The sequence below is a fragment of the Gekko japonicus genome, unplaced genomic scaffold (assembly GCF_001447785.1).
Source record: "Gekko japonicus isolate JY-2015 unplaced genomic scaffold, Gekko_japonicus_V1.1 scaffold2607, whole genome shotgun sequence".
Classification (NCBI taxonomy): Eukaryota; Metazoa; Chordata; class Lepidosauria; order Squamata; family Gekkonidae; genus Gekko; species Gekko japonicus.
The window spans coordinates 195,678-212,517 of record NW_015175445.1 but is presented as its reverse complement, the minus strand read 5'-3'; the positions used below and the strand labels follow the sequence as shown (position 1 = coordinate 212,517).

Below are 16,840 nucleotides of genomic sequence, written 5' to 3'. Positions count from 1 at the left end.
GAAAAAGCCTTAAGATCCCGTTCCTAATGCTTAGGTAGTAGCTTTTTTGTTGCATTGTTACATCCCAATTGTGTTATTTTTAGTACAGTTTGTATTCTTCCCTCCGAGATGGCTATTACACACCTAGACACTCAACCTGTGAGGTGTGCTTGAGCCTGGAGTCCACATGGTTAATACTGACAGGAGCAGCCCTAGAGTCCTTGCTGCTTCATGATTGGATACACGCAATCAGCTTCATCCATTTATTTCTCCCAGCTTTTGTGCTGGAAGGTGGTCGTGGGTGTGAGCAGCAGAGAGACACTCACTGCAAATAGTAGCTCTCTGTGGGGACAAGGAGAGGGTGCTTTGCACCCTTGCTCCCAACAGCTGCCCCTATCATGAAGGGCAGACATTTGGAATCGTGGATTTTCTCCTTGTTCTTAGCTGGCTTTGTTCAGCCAAATCTGGGACAGGCAGAGCCACAGAAGGTAAGACATTGTAGTGTTGTTCAGTGGGAGCGGGTGCCCAAGCAGTATCTTAGGAGAATTTTGCATCTGACAGCAGCTGTATTGTAATTCCACAACATACAATATTGGGCAGCAGAGTCTGATGAGAATTAGCAACGCCTCTTTAGTTTACACATATATAGATAGATATAGATATATATGTCATAGTATTCATATGGTGGATTGAAATAGCCAATAATGCCTCTAAATCTCTAGCAACTAACCAGATCTGACTGACTAGGGAATCAGAAACCTTCTAAAAGGCACAGTATTCTAAATAGAATGGTTAATGACAGAACAGATTTAGTTGCAATCACAATCTCCCCCCCCCCCGTCTCCCTCCCTCCCTCCCTCTCTCTCTCTCTCTCTCTCTCTCTCTCTCTCACACACACACACACAAACAACATGCTACCACTATCTTTAAAATACTTATCTAGATCAGGAGGATGTGAATGTGGGCTTTATCTCTGCTGTGTCATGTTAAATGATATCCTAGCTACTTCTTATGGTTTGTACTTAATGTATGCAGCCCTAACGGAAGGAATGCACTGCCTTATCAGCCTGCCACTGTGTTCCTGTCATTCTTGACATTTTAAATGTCATACTGTTTGTTTTGCTAACTGAAAAACCGTTTGTGACCTCAGTAGAGTTTATTGTACAGATTGAGGGATATGTGCCCATTTCCCAAGTTTATTAAAGCAACAGGATCTTGGAATTCAATTAGGAATTTGACTGTGCAGTCAACGGGTAAGCCTTAGGCAGAATCAGTTTGTCATATGTAAAATCTATCTTTACTGAATTGTTATAAAAACTAGTGAGACAACAAATATAAAACATGAGAGAAAAAAATATCATATGGGTGATTTTTTTTAAAGAAACCCCATCATTTTCCTCTAAGAGAAATCTAGCCCTAGCAAAGAAAAGGTATGTAGCAGACATAGAAGATTTAACACATGGTATATTGCTCCTGATACATTAAACATTTTTCCTGGAAAACAAATCCGTAATCCCAGGAGAAAGGGGGAAGGTAGACTGCATGCCAGGACTATGAGGTATTGTTATGAATAATGGGAGTGGATTTATAACTCCTCCATAACCCAGTATTAAGCACCTGAAGGACACGGTTGGGTAAGATTGCATGGGCCTCAAGCCATTAGTTTATGCTAAGTGTTCAGGCAAACAATGTGATTATGCTGTCAACCAGTGGAGTCAATAATCAGGCATGCAAAAATGCAGTTTTGAGGAGTGGGCTGCTAAAAGCATCAAGACAAACAGTAAACATTTATTTAATATATCCAGAGCAGGAAACCAGACAGAGAAGCAGTGGGGCCTTTGGATGACAAAGGAATAAAGGGATTGCTAAAGGAAGATGGAGAGATGACAGAGAAGCTCAATGACTTTTTTACTTCTGTGTTCACTGTGGAAAGTGTGGGGCATTTACCCATGCCACAGCCCCTATTTTCAGGAAGGGAGTCTGAAGAACTGAGCCAAATTGAGATGACCAGAGTTGTAGACCTACTGAGAAAATTAAAAACCGGTAACTCTCCGGGTCCTGATGGCATACACACAAGAGCTCTTAAGGAACTCTGATGTGAAATAGTTGATCTACTAACTCGTATATGTAACCTATCACTAAATTCAGCTGCTGTACCAGAAGACTGAAGAGTAGCAAATGTGACACCACAGCCCCTGCCACACGGGGGGGAATAGCACGGGCAAAGTGTGGCTTTCTAAAGCTGCACCAAAAGAGAGACGCGGCGGCGGGATCACATAGATCCCCTGAGCCGCTGCGCACTTCCTCCCTGGCATGATCAGATGCCGGGGGGAAGCCACTAAAGAAAGAGCACGACAGCCGAACTGTGCATGTGTGCGCATGCGCAGTTCGGCGGGGAGCCTGGATTGATCCGGACGATGGGTGCAGCGGCGATCCCCCAGCTGCGCTTGAAGCGGTCCTTCAGGTAAGTTCTCCTCTGCAGGAGGTTCTTTTTCGCAGCGGGTTTTCAGGGTTTAGGGACGGATCAGGGATGGGTGTGTGCTGCTTCCCAAATGTTGCGGTGAGATCGCGCCCGTTTGCTGTGCCCCCAATCCGTCCCTCTCCTGGGCCAAAGTCTCCCGTGTGACCGGGGCCCACACCAATTTTTAAAAAGGGATCCAGAGGGGAACCAGGAAATTACAGGCCAGTCAGCCTAAGGTCTGTCCCCAGCAAATTAGAAGAAACCAAAGATAGAATTGTTAGGCTCATAGAGGGACAAAGCCTGCTGAGGAAAAATCAGCATGACTTCTGCAAAGGGAAGTCCTACCTCACCAACCTTTTGGAGTTCATTTGAGATAGTGAGCAAGCATGTAGACAACAGTAACCAAGTAGACATTATATACCTGGACTTTCAAAAAGGCTTTTGACAAGGCACTTCACCAAAGACTCCTGAGTAAATTTAGCAGTTGTGGGATCAAAAGATGGGTTCTCTTATGGATTAAAAACTCTTTAAATGACAGGAAGCAAAGAGTAGGAATAGATGGACAGTTCTCATAATGGAGGGAAGTAAGCATTGGGGTCCCACAAGGATCGGTAGGGGCCAGTACTATTTAATTTATTTGTCAATGTTCTGGAACTAGGGGTGAGTAGTGTAGTAGACAGATTTGCAGATGACACAAAATTATTCGGGATGGTGAAAACCAAGGCTGAGAGTGAAGAGCTCCAAGAGGACCTCCACAAACTGGGTGAGTGGGTGACAATGTGGCTGATGAGGTTTAGTGCTGGTAAGTGTAAAGTTATGCCCATTGGGACAAAAAAAAATCCCAACTTCAAGTATAGGGTCTGAATTTGCTGAGACTGAGAGGGAAAAAGATCTTGGGGTTGTAGTAGATAGCTCAATGAAAGTGTCACCCCAGTGTGCTGCAACAGCGAAAAAGGAAAACTCTGGCTGCAGTCACACACACCAAATAATCAACTCCAGTTCAGAAATTCCTGTAGATTTAGGGGTAGTGCTTGGGAAGGACATCGTTTGGGTAGGGGAAGAAGCTCAGCAAGTGTGTGATGCCTCCTGCCTTTTAAAGGATTTTACTGGGGCAGCCGCTGGGCTCCTTTAAAGCCCCAGGAAAAGGTGTGTAGTCCTTGAGGGAGCGAATAACAGAGGTGGTTGGGTTCCCAGCACCAGCCTTATCTTTCTGTACCTCTCCCACTACTTTAGAGGACTTCTCCTTTGGCCCGTGTTGGCCTGAGAGGAATAGGATGCTGCCAGCTTCATCTATGGGACAGCTTGTGGTCGTGGCCCAATGGTAGAGCCTCCTCTTCTCTCCGGGCTGCATAGTGGGTGTGGCCAGCCCAGGGAGCCTCCCATCCACTCCTCCCTATGACGTCATCCACCTGGCCCTTCCTCACCTGCTCTTGGGCAGGGCTTCCCCTGGGGACTCATCATACATGCTCCAGCCACTGGCAGGGCCTGCATATCCCACTAAGAAGCCTTCACTGCTTCAGGTAAAATTGGGGGTGGAGGTGCTTGAGACACTCAAGGAGGGCCAAAGTGCCAACTCAAGAGATAGGAGGCATCAGTACATTTCTCCTTGCCAGCTGCACCCTGCCTGAGCCAACTGAGCAAAGGGTAGGAGTACTGCCATGCTTCTCCTCTCCAGTCACACTAAGCCTCAGATGCCACAGGGTGGAGCCAGGCGCTCCTGTGCTCTTCCTCATAAGCCTGGGCATGGCAGGGTCAGCAAAGAGGAGTATGGGTAAGGCCGTGCTCCTCCTTGCTAGCTGCCAGTTTGGTGTAGTGGTTAAGTGTGTGGACTCTAATCTGGGAGAACCGGTTTTGATTCCCCACTCCTCCACTTGCACCTGCTGATGTGACCTTGAGTCGGTCACAAGCTCTGGCACAGCTGTCCTTGAAAAATAGCAGTTGGTGTCAGAGTTCTCTCAGCCCCACCCACCTCACAGGGTGTCTGTTGTGGGGAGGGGAAGGGAAAGGAGTTTGTAAGCCGCTCTGAGACTCCAAGTGAAGGGCGGGGTATAAATCCAATCTCCTCCTCCTCCTCCTCCACCCCACACCCATAGCAGCAAAGTGAAGCCAGGTGCTGCTGTGCCCATGCTCCTCCTCACCAGCTGCACCATACCAGCTCAGGGCAAAGCTGGGCGCTGCTCTGCCTATGCTCCTAGATGTGGTGAGGCCAGTGAAGGAAAATAGGAGCAATGCTGGTATAGGGGACAGTTGGGCACCACTGTGTCTGTACTCACCCATATTCCTCCTCACTGGTTGGGGCTTAAGGCAGTGGCCCAATGGGATTTCTCCTGATAAATGGCCAATTTGTCCCTGTCTGTTGGCATTCTGAGAGAACTCCAGGACCCACCTGGAGGTTGGTAACTCAACAAAAACATGAATAGCATATATCAAAAGGGAAGCAACTGCACTGTCATGATCTTTTTGGCCCAACACTAAGTAGGAAAGATCATACATATAGTAACTAGTGCAGATTTAAAGGGGGGAGAAAAAAGAATGTTAACGAGAGCCGCCCATTCCCAGAACTTTACTCCGGCGGTTTCATTGAAAGCCTCGCTAGGCAGCCCTCCCACCCGCCCCAATACATTATGAACAGGGATTCTCTGAAGATCTTTGTTTTTTCTTCCGTTCAGTTAAGAATACCCACAGTCCCCTCCTGCTTCTGAGAATGCTTCGGGAATATGAAATCTCCTAGTGAACTCCCTCCCCCACCATCAAAGCCATATAGTAACTATTCTTAAAACACGTCAATATTTTTTATATATATAGAAAAGCTATTCAAATTGTTTTGGGAGTTTCCCATTGCTTAATTTGGGGAAATACAGTGTAGATTTAGGCAAATTATGTTTTCATTATTATATTGTTTCTCCACATTGGGTATGAATCAGACTTCCATAGACATTTGTTGTCTCAGCCTGAGGGAACGAAAACATAGCTTTGAAGTTCCTCTTCCTCAAGGGCCAAATTACCACACTATGCAGCATAAACTCATCATCCAACCAAAGTCCGTTTCTGTTTCCATTAACAACCTGCTGCAGCCTTCTATGAGCTCCTTTGGATGGTTCAGTGGTTCCTCAGAGCGTCATCACAAAGCGGCTACGGCCATTAGGTCTGCCTTTATCTCCTTCACTGCCAAATACTGGAAAGTGACCTGTGACTTTGTTATGGTTGTGTGGTCACATTTTGTTAGAAAAACAGTACCTATCATAATTTGACGTCACCAAAAGATTAGGAAAAAAGAAAGCAGGGTGACAGTGGCTGAGTTGGGTTGAATATCTGGAATACACCAAAACAAGTTGTGAAGACCCATTCAATGCATTAAAAGAATTATTGTTGTTGTCATTATTATGCCTTCTAGGATAGGATTATCGCATTTTCCTGGAGGTGCTTATGTCCTGTAATGAGGTAGCAATTTAACACTGATTTTTTCTCCAGGCATAGTGATGAAAAAAGCTTTGCCTGTTGAATTTTGGGCTTGATCTGGTGCAGTTTTTAAAAGCCAGAAAAAAATCAGCACCCCTGTGGCCTCACAGTGTTTGCCTGGTTAAGGCCATTCAGTCTGCAGTTGTGGGTCTTTCAGGCATTCTTCCACTCATTAACTTGTGGTCTGGTTCTCAGGAAGGCAAATGTAATAGCCCCTCACCCATTTGCTCAAGGCAAAAATGGCTCCATCGTTAACATCCCATCTACCCTGCCCCTTGCATATTTTCTGCCAACAGCACCCTTGTGACTTTGACAACTTCCTTTCGGGAAGCAATCTACAGTTCTTTGGGGTACATATTTATGGAGCTTGCTTAAGCAAGCAGGCCTGCCTTTGCGTCCTTATCAGCCAGTTGAGCTGCCTAAATCAGCAGATGATTTTTCATGTTCATGCATGTGACAGTTACACACACACCCCTCGGCCTGCAGATCACACTGCTGTGAAAGGCACAGGAGCAGGGAGCAGGGGCTACCCACATCCTTGCTATGGCGACTAAGGACGAGCGCAGTGGAAGGAGTTCCGATGTTAGTGGGATAAAAAAGGCACACAGATGCTATCCCACTCATGCATTCCACAAAGTTACTTAAAACAACAACACAGCAGTGAATTCTGTGACGGGCCTTCATTCACAGCTAACCCCATTAAACTGTTTGTAACAGTTCAAATGCTTGAGGCTATCTTTTAACTGGTCAGGGCTATTTTTAGCCTGCTCTTGAGAAACTGAATTATTCACCCTCTGCTGCTGCTCATAATTGTTTGGAAAATGGTTGTCCTTGATCTAGGTTTCAAACCGATATCGTCTCATAATTATTATTTGTGTGTGTGTGTGTGTATACTCTTGGGTGCATTTTGAGCAGAAACACATAGGTTTTGAATAAGATACATAATATAACATTCATACACCCTCATTTCACTTTTGTACTCTTCATTATGCCAGAAATTGTACATTATTCCTGAGATAAAAGCTTCAGAGATAGGTGTGCTTTGGAAAGAGTTCTCCATGCTCACAGCAACTATTTTTGAAACAAAAATGAAGGCTCAGCCCCAACTAACGTGGTTTTCGTAAAAAATGAAGGCTGTATCTGAGACTGTGGTCTATTCTCAAAAGGGAAGCTTTGAACTGAACGCTTCTGGCTTTGCTCTCAGTTTTAGGAGGCTTTCCTGTACCATTACTCCAATGGCCTGATCCACTTGTTTTTGTTTAACTTCCTGATTAAATATCTACCAGAAAGAATAAATGTCAAGGGCAAAGGGGATCCCTCTCTGTCATTCTGGAGCTGCAAAGAGGAAAACAAAATGGATTTACATATGGATGCGTGGCCCAGCATCTGCTTCTGACTGACGCAAATAGGTTGATAGTCTGACTCACTGCTGAAAAGAGGCACCATGCATGATTAGATGTATCCATCAGATCACAGGAACAACTGTATGTTTCCAGGTGATCATCAAGAGCTAGAAGATGGGGACTGACCCTTAGGAACTGGTTTAGTTTATATGTGCTGGCCATGACAGAACTATTTTTTTGGCTCCCAATAGATACATGCTAAGTGAGCCAACTAAAATTGCTGCTGCATTTGTTTCTGTCATAGGAATGCTCTTGCAAGCTGCACAAAAGGGAAATATCCAGGAAAGGTGGATTCTGTTTATTCCTGCTCTGTGTTGTGCTGCAAGATGTTAAGCCTGCCAATGCTCTCCCTGCCATTCACCTTTCAGTGTCAGTTTTCAAGGTGGTTTATAGGTTGAGATAATATCAGCAGTTAAAACGAAAGCAATTAACCAAACAGGATTAGCCCTCAATAAATAAAATCCTCTTTTTTCAAAAGCCTTTCACAACAATAACATTTTGGGTCAGTTTTCTAAAACAGGCAAGGAATTAAGTCAATGGGTTCTAGCACCACCTTCTGGAGCCAGTTTTCCTAGGTCCATAGCCAGTCCTCCTTGGGGCAGGGTAGGGTGGGGCGGGGGAGCCACAAATGACTGGGGGAAATTCAGTAATTAGCTCAAACCAAAGGAGACTTCTATGATCCTGCTTCCGAGTCTGAGTGCCTCTGTGTATTTTAGTATCTATGGATCGTTAGCTCCAGAAACGTATACAATGAAGAACAGCTGTTTTTAAGTTCAAAAACTTTAATGACTAACAACTTTCTTAAGTTATCCTTTATCCCATTTAAACATAGTTAAGGGGGATTTTTTCACCTAGGATGACTGGTGAAGGTGATCATTACAAATCCACTCTGAGCCAATTATATTTTTATGTGTTTGGTTCTGATGTGTGCAGAACTAGGAAGGTCAAGCAGGTAGACCTGGGGAGAGTACCAGTCACTACTGATAGATTAAGATGGGTAGCTGTGTTAGTCTGTCTGTAGCGGGAGTAGAAGAAGATTGGATTTATACCCCGCCCTTCACTACCCAAAGGTGTCTCAGAGTGGCTTACAAACTCCTTTCCCTTCCCCTCCCCACAACAGGCACCCTGTGAGGTAGGTGGGGCTGAGAGAGCTCTGACAGAAACTGCTCTTTTTTCAAGAACAGCTCTGCCAGAACTATGGCTTGCCCATACACCAAACAAGAGTCCAGCAGCACCTCAGAGACTAACAAAATATGTGGCAGGGTATGAACTTTCGTGAGTCACTGAAGAAGTGAGCCATGGCTCATGAAATCTCATACCCTGCCACATGTTTTGTTAGTCTTTAAGGCACTACTGGACTCTTGCTCTTTTCTACAGTCACTACTGATGTGGTTTTTACCAGGAACATTCCTGTCCTCCTGCTTTTAATGGATGCTGTTGTTTTTCAAAAATGACATGGGTGGGTCAAATCAATGTTCGGGATACTCACTGGCCTCATTGTGACCACAGCTCTGCTGTCTCCAAGAAAGGACCAAGATACTCACAAAACAGTGCCTTCAAGTCCCTACCTTGAAACACAGTCCAGAAGGATACCATAGCTGCTGGTATCAAAAGCCATTGAGAGATCCAGGAGAATCGATAAACTCACACTTCTCCTGTCTCTTTCCAGGCAAAGTGATCAAGGGAGGTTACATCTCCAAACCATGCCTGAAGCCAGATACAAATACATCTAACTGAGAGCACCTAGATTTACCCAGTCATGACCCTTTCAATTTCCATGCTGCACCCCGGAAGGCAAATATGTGACACATTAAGTAAATAGAAGACCTTTGCTGAGTATATGGGAGGACTGGGACTTTGCAGTTTGAATCTTCCACCCAAATTAGTCTGTAGGGATGGGTTATGTTCACCTTATACAGGAGGACATATGTGGTTGTGGTGTTGCCCTAGGAGACCTGGGCTTAAATCCCTTTACCACACCTAACGTTTGCTCCCATAGTTCTGATCAAGGGATACCACTGCAAAGAACGAGTCTGCTGTTGGAAAAGGGTTGCAGAACAAATAACTTCAAAGGACTGAGCAAGAGAGCCGTGTCACATAGAATGTGAGAAGGCTAGAAACTGTGTCTAGAGAAAACACATTCTTTTCTCTCTGTATACTAGATGTGATCCAGGATATATATTGCGGAAGAAGGTTCCCAAAGTCAGTAGAGGTTTTGATCACTGGAGAGGGGACTCCTTTCCATCCCTGATACGGCAATAAGTCTACAAAACAAATCTGTTGGGGATTGGCCTCATTAATCACAGATCAAAAGAAGTGAAGAGAAAAGAGACACAGGGGACTCAATAAAGCCTCAATATAATGTATAGGCCAAACTGGGCAAGGCTGATGGAATTTTCCCTCTAGTATTCTTCTGTTAACAGCTCAGGGTTGAGCCTGCTATTACAAAGTTTGTGTGGTGGTGGACATATAAACTCTTGACTAGATGTGTACAGGATGGAAACATAATTGGTGCTGGGGGCTGGTTTGGTCTGGGACTGCAGTGGGTGAGGACAGGAATTAAGCCTGCTCCCTACCATATTCCTGACCTGAAATGGCCCCAGGGAGCTACTCTTTGCCCTGCTGGGGAAATGTACATGTAGCCTTCTGTATGTTTACATTTCTCCAAGGGGGCAAATAGTATCTCCCTAGGCTGTTTCAGGGTAAGAAAATGATGTAAGGGCTTTACCACCCTCTCCTAGTGTGCCATGGTTCTAATCCATGTTAGGCCCACATTAAATTAAATTCCCAGCATAGAATGACCACAGCAGGTCTACTGTGTGGACTTTGTAAAGTGAAAATTGGTCCTCACTAGCCCAAAGAATGGCAGTAAACTAACAGATGACTTTTAAATCAAGGTGCAGATAAAACTGTTTACACAATTATAGGGTGCATTCAGACGGGCAGCTAATCCCGCCATTGGCCTGGTTTTAATTTGATACAGACCTTTTTTATCTGGCGTTGCACGACCAGACAGTTTCCCTTACCACATGCGTACTCCGCGGTGGATTGTCTAGATGGCATCCACCTGAAGGAGCCGCGTGGTCGGGTTTTTTTAAAACATTGTTTGCATCTGCGCATCTGCATGTCAACCTGTATTTGTTTTTCTGCACATGCACGGAATTTAATGGTTAAAGTGCTGCCAGTGGTACCTCCCTCTAGGTACCTTTTTAATTAACGCAGTTCATAAAATTCACGTGCCATTCAGAAACACAAAACTGCTTATGTGCATATTGCTAAGAATTTTTTTAAATGGTGGCCGTTCAGGATGGTCTGGAGTCAGACCATCCCAATGGGAGGACTGCATGCTGGAACGATCAGACGGGGGAAAGTCTGTGATTCGCCCGTCAGCAAGCATTAGCCCCGGACTTTAACTGGTGTCTTTAAAGTACAGCTTCCGGGTGGGGCTGAACATGGAAGCGGCACATTTCCCAGATGTCAGTATCTGGTCATTCCCTTTAAATCCACCAGGCACTCATGCCTGGAGCGAATCTAAAGACCTGTCTGATCAGGACCATAGAACAGTTATTGAAGGGTGAGAGAAACCCCACCTGCTTCTCCCTCCAGATCTCTTCCTCCAGTTGGATGGCTGCTCTAGGACAGCATAATCTTGTGTTTTGTACTCAACCCAATCTGACTGGTGGTGCCCTCATATGTCTTGGTCCCCCAAAATATGTCTTTATTGGGGGTTCCTACACTGTTGACTGTAGGGCTGATTGAAAGAGCAAGTGACGGTTAGAGAAGATACCTCCTCCATTTGACAACAAAAGCTGATCACAAAGGCTTGACAATTAGTGCTATTACTGGCCTGATTTTTTTGCTTTGGCACAGACGTCTTGGAGCATGTGGGGAAATCTATGAAGTGCCAACATTTCCTTTCAAAACCTTTGTAAAGATGTGCCCATATACAAATTTGTGTATCGCCTCTTCATTCTTCACATTTTGTTATCTTCCAGGTCAGCTGCCATGACTCAGTAGATGGAACAGTCTATAACTATGGGGCCCTTACCATAGATGGTGATGAGTACATCCCCTTCCGGCGGTATGCTGGGAAGTTGATCCTCTTTGTCAATGTGGCCTCCTACTGAGGACTCACAATGCAGTACCTTGGTAAGATCTCCAGCTGGGAAAAGAAGCACTCGCTACAGTATTTAATTTTTATACTCAGAGGTACTGGAGCTGAAACAGTCTAGAAAGCTAAGAAACCAGCCTCTTAATCCCCAAAGGATGGAAGTTTGCTTAGATAGTTTTGCGGGTTTGGAAATGCTTTCTGGGTGCGTTTTGAGATGCTTTAGTCTTTATTACTGCCTCACATCCCTCTAACACCAGTTCCTGTGGGGTATAGTAGTAGGGAAGGTTTTGTGACCTGCTAGTAGGCTTCCCAAAGGCATCTGGTTGGCTACTGTGGAAAACAGGATGCTGGACTAGGTAGACCACTTCTCTAATCCAGAAAGTGCTTATTATCTTTACATGCTCCATGGATGATAGCTAGTATAAACAATCCCATTATTCATCTGTGGCATATCTTTGGTACAGGTTTATGTCGCCTTATTGACATTACTTTCCCCAATGAGCCCTGAGAACTGTCATACTGTGAGAGGCCAGAAAGCTTATACCCAGAATAAAACTTTGTGGGTCTTAAAGGTGCCACTGGACTCAAACATTGTTCTGCTGCTTCAGACCAACACGGGTTCCCTACCTGCATCTAACAGAGAATGTTTAACTCCTTCACCAAACTTGAGTTCTCAGCATTCTTGGGTATGGGTGTAACTGCTGTAGTAACATTAGGCAAATAGAAATGAGTGGTGAGTGGGAAGTGCCTATCTTCCGTCCCTCTAGTGTGGCTAATGCTCCATGTGACCGCAGCCTAAGGTTAGCCCAGCCAAGAAAAGTAATGAAACTGAATTTTTGGAAGACTGTTTCGACATATTGGTGAGGGTCTTCTTGACAAGGCAAGGCCGTATTTGCTCTTAGGGCTTCGAGACTGGATCTATAGATCCAGATGCAAGACTTCTCTGTGTTACTGAATTTGTGCCTGTCTTGCAGAACTGAATGCACTACAAACTTCACTGGGGCCTTACGGCCTAGTCATCCTGGGCTTTCCATCCAATCATTTTGGAAAACAAGAACCTGGCGAGAACAATGAAATCCTTAACTCGTTGAAGTGAGTACCAGTTGAATTACTTGCTTGGGTGTTAAGCAGACTAGATTGTCCACACATGAGGGCACTCATGAGCAAACTCCCTCTCTATTAAATTCCCTGCAACTGTCATCTTCCTGGCTATCTCCTTCTATAGCTTGCTTTAATAAGGGGGCAAAAAAACTAAAATAAGTTGCCACATCATGTTGAATACTTATATGGGCTCCTATGCATGTGCATTTCTAAAATCATTCTACTCCTGCCTCTCTCTGACAAGAAGGTAAGCAGGGCGCTGACAGCCCTTTACTCCCTGGGGCTCTTAGCTTCATTTCCCTGGCAACAATAATGAAAAGGCAGGTATGGATTGTGACTGGGCAGGGCATGGGGTCTGGCCATTCCTAGACTGGGGAGCAAAGGATGTCCTCTTTCCATGTGTTCTAATATACATCTTCTGTTAACGTTATGTGGCCTCTTAAACTTGACGTAGCTTAAGCCCTCAGCATGTCTTAATCTGGTTCTGCCTGTGTCTTGTTTCGGCTTGTCTGTGACATGTTTTCCTTTCATTCCAGATATGTAAGACCCGGGGGAGGCTTTGTCCCAAATTTCCAGCTCTTTCAAAAAGCAGATGTGAATGGGGAGAAAGAACAAAAGATCTATACCTTTCTAAAGGTAAATGTTTGCATCATCAGCTGTTTTGCTTGTGCTGTCTTTCCTTCCTGGCTCATGATCTGAAGATCATGGCAAAGGACATGATCATGACAAAGGACAATGGATTTTATTTATCCAAAGTGAATATGAAGGATTTAGGATGGGGTTCTTTTTGCCTGGTACATTAAGGATTAGGTGGGAAACAGTTGTCATGGTAGCTGTTGGGAGGCAGCAGAGATGGCCTCAACAACTGCTGATCTGGTCAGTGGTAGCCTTTGGGAGCCACCCAGAGGCCAAATAGAGGAATGGGCACCTTGGTAGCCCAATGGTGCCCCCCCCACTCATGGCGGATTAGGCCAGGGGCCGATTCCTGGTGGTTGGGTGATTAACTGAGCCTGATATGCTTGAGGCTTGAGGGCACAATGTGACTCATGGGCCCTTTAAACCTGTCGTACAGCTGTCTGGCAAACCAATCCAGAGGTTTGAATCTGGAGAAGGAAGAGATTGACTGAGGAGGCAGATCTGGCAGAACCAACAGGGATAGCATCCTAGGGGCTGAGCCATTCCCACGGGAGCAGTCCACTCCCTTGGAGAAGCCAATGCCGCTTACCAGGCCTGTGCAGACTGGGGATAGTCCTTTATTAGAGGGACAAGGTAGGCATATGAGGATGTGACAGATCTTAGCTCCTGATCTAGCAAGGAATAAGGCTGGAGAATAGGTGGAAGACCAGGGTGTTATGCTCAGCCCTCCCTGCTTTCAATTCTTAGGCCATAGGGGCTTAGTGCACTGTGGTAAGAAGACCTGGGACAGTTAGAACTGCCAACTCTGAGTTGGGAAATTCCTGGATATTTGGAGGTGGAGTCTGGGGAGGGCAGAGTCTAGGAAAGGAAAAGAGTTCAGTAGGGCTGTGATGCCACACAGTCCACCCTAGGCTTACCAAGTCCCCCCGGGGGGCGGGGTAACCCCCGCCCCAGAGGCCCGTTCCCCGCCACCGCTGGATCGGGCCCCGGGGCGGACCCCACCCCCAAAGTACGCGACGTGCATGTCACCCGGAAGTGACGTGACCACGCCAGGCACGCTGGGGGCGGGGCCACATTCATCCGAGGGGAAACTCTATGGCTTTCCCTCGGATGGTCGTGGCCCCGCCCCCAACGTGCCCGGCGTGGTGGTTGACGTGGTGGGTGACGTGGTTGCTTTGCGCGCGTGCACTCCAGGAGCAAACCGGGAGTCCCCCGCTGCAGGTAGGACTTGGCAACCCTAGTCCACCCTCCAGAGCAGCCATTTTCTCCAGGATAACAAATATCTGTAGTCTGGAGATCAGATGTAATTCCAGGAGATCTCCAGGCTCTACTGGTGGGGGGTTGGCCACCCAAGGACAGTGCTGCACCAGCAACACAACATCCTCCCCCCCCCCCCAACACCTCTTGACAGTACCACGTAGGAGGGGAAAGCAGTTTGGGAAGGCAGCAATAATGAGCGGGAAGACAGCTGTGAGAGAAAGCATTAAGCCTCTCTCTTCCTCCTGCGGGTCCTCTGGCCAAAATCACAGCCTCCTAAATAATCTGTTTTTACAAGTTGTGCCCCTGTTATAGACACGTATGCATAAAGGGTAATTTGTCTCTTAACAGACTGAAATACAGTAGGCCTGAAATATAGTTCTGGCTTCCTTTGTTTGAATGGCTTCTGTTTCTTGTTGACTGTATCTCCAATAGGCCATCTGAACACAGAAACAAAGGACATGAGTTGCGCTTCTGAGCATTTAACAGTATTTGAAGGCCCCTTTTCTGACTCTTGGTTTGAAATCCTGTCCCCCACATTGAAAGTTCCTTTTTGGTTTTTCCCCCCGGCAGAACGCCTGTCCACCTGTTACAGATAGCTTTGGTGATGTTCCTGGGAGACTTTTCTGGCATCCTCTGAAGATCCATGATATCAAGTGGAATTTTGAGAAGTTTCTGGTCAGTACAGAAGGGAAGCCTGTGCTGAGATGGTATCACAAGACTAACGTTGCCACGGTGAAGAATGACATCATACAATATATGAAGGAGCAGGGGATGCTGTATGGCTAGAGCCCCTACAGACTCGGAGAAGTGAGCTGCGGGCGGGGAGGGGAGAATGCTGCTTTATCCAGAACCAAACCATAAATCTAAGATTAGATCTTCATACCTTATGAATGTGAATAATCCTTAAAAGACAGAACGCTCTTTAAGAGCAGTTGTCAGTCTGCCCATTTGCTCGTGCTGTGTAGTATAGAGCGTAGCGCCTTTCCTTAATGTACAGACTTCCCAATACATATGGGGCAACGTGACTTTGACTTACTCCAGCCCATGCCCCCATCTCCCACTTCAGTTTTCACACTGGCAAACAGGATCCATCCCTGAACTAGTTAACTAGAGACACTCCTTAACCAGTCCCACTGTACTGTGTCAGAATCCGACAGTGCCATCCTAGGCAATACACTTCTAAGGCCCCTATTGCAGGCCGTTACAATCTTTAACATCTAACTGATTATGAGCAGAAACATCGTGGAACATCTGGGCAGTGGAAATTTAGCAACAGAAAAAACACACACATGGAGATTGCTTGTCCCTCCCCTTGTTAACTTATTTATGAAAAAGGAGAAAGTATGCCACACTGAGTCACCCCCATGCCTTCTGTCCATTGCTGACCTTGCTTTGCAGTGATGTGCTAACAACTGGAGGATTCCACTCCTGTTGTGAACCAACAAAGCCTCAGTGATAAGACAGCATTTCTGTCACCTCTGGATAAAGTATGTTCTCCCTCTCTCTCTCTCTCTCCCTCCCTCCCTCCCTCCCTCATGCTGATCAGACCCAACCAAATAGAGTGTTTATGGACTGAAAATTCTCAAAAGTCTTTTGTGTGTCTTGAGAGTGGGCCGGAGGAGACAGGGTTCTGGGGAGACCAAAGATGCATCAGTATGACGGTTAGGTCTGAAAGCTCCCAACGAGTGGACTTAGCCCAAACCTGCAAGGCAGCAGAGTGGCTTCTTGTGCATTCAAGCTGCTCTGCTTTTGCAGAGATGTGATCTTCTTCTCATCCCCAAGATCCTTGCCTTGCCTGCCTTCAATCTCTCATTCTGTCTAAAACTTGCCCAATAAAAAGATTCAATGCAACTTGCTTTCTGGAGACTCTCCTTCAAGAAATGTGTTTGGTCTAGCATTTTGATGAGGAATTCCGTGTCCATTCTAATAGTATATAATCCAGCATTTGTCCAGCACTTTTGGGACATTCTGAGCAATTCACATAAGTCATCCTTACAAAAAACCTCACAAAGTACATCAGTACTAGGATTCCTGTACAACACATTAGGGGGAGGGGGTATGGCTTATATATGGATATCGAGTAGGTCATAGCTGTGAAGAAATTCAAATATAGGGCTTCTTGGTTTATAGATTATATTCTTCAATCACAACCACATTTAAATGTGATGCTTGAAAGGCAAAGGGCTTTCTCTTTGTGACTTTTCATAGGCCCAGAGTCTTATTTAAACTGTGCTGCAACCTGTTCACGGCAGCTATGGGGGATTTAATTTGCATGACAATCAAAGCTTTTGTAGATATTATGCTGGTGTGCTTAACTAAGCAAGGATAGAGTCAAAGAGAAGACAATATATTGCTTGGATGCACGAGAGCTGGAAGGAAAAGAGGAGAGGATCTTTTGGGGTGAGGGGGGAGAAGGGAAGAGAAACATGT

General features: G+C 45.7%; 1 protein-coding gene across 1 annotated transcript; it reads left to right on the top strand.

Moving 5' to 3' along the window:
- Positions 1-290: 290 nt before the first annotated feature.
- On the top strand, positions 291-16,000 carry GPX3 (glutathione peroxidase 3). The gene is made up of 5 exons (XM_015425873.1): positions 291-467; positions 11,298-11,451; positions 12,388-12,505; positions 13,051-13,150; positions 14,981-16,000. Exons 1-5 carry the CDS (start codon positions 378-380, stop codon positions 15,194-15,196), a joined length of 678 nt encoding a protein of 225 aa, XP_015281359.1. The 5' UTR covers positions 291-377; the 3' UTR covers positions 15,197-16,000.
- Positions 16,001-16,840: the final 840 nt, after the last annotated feature.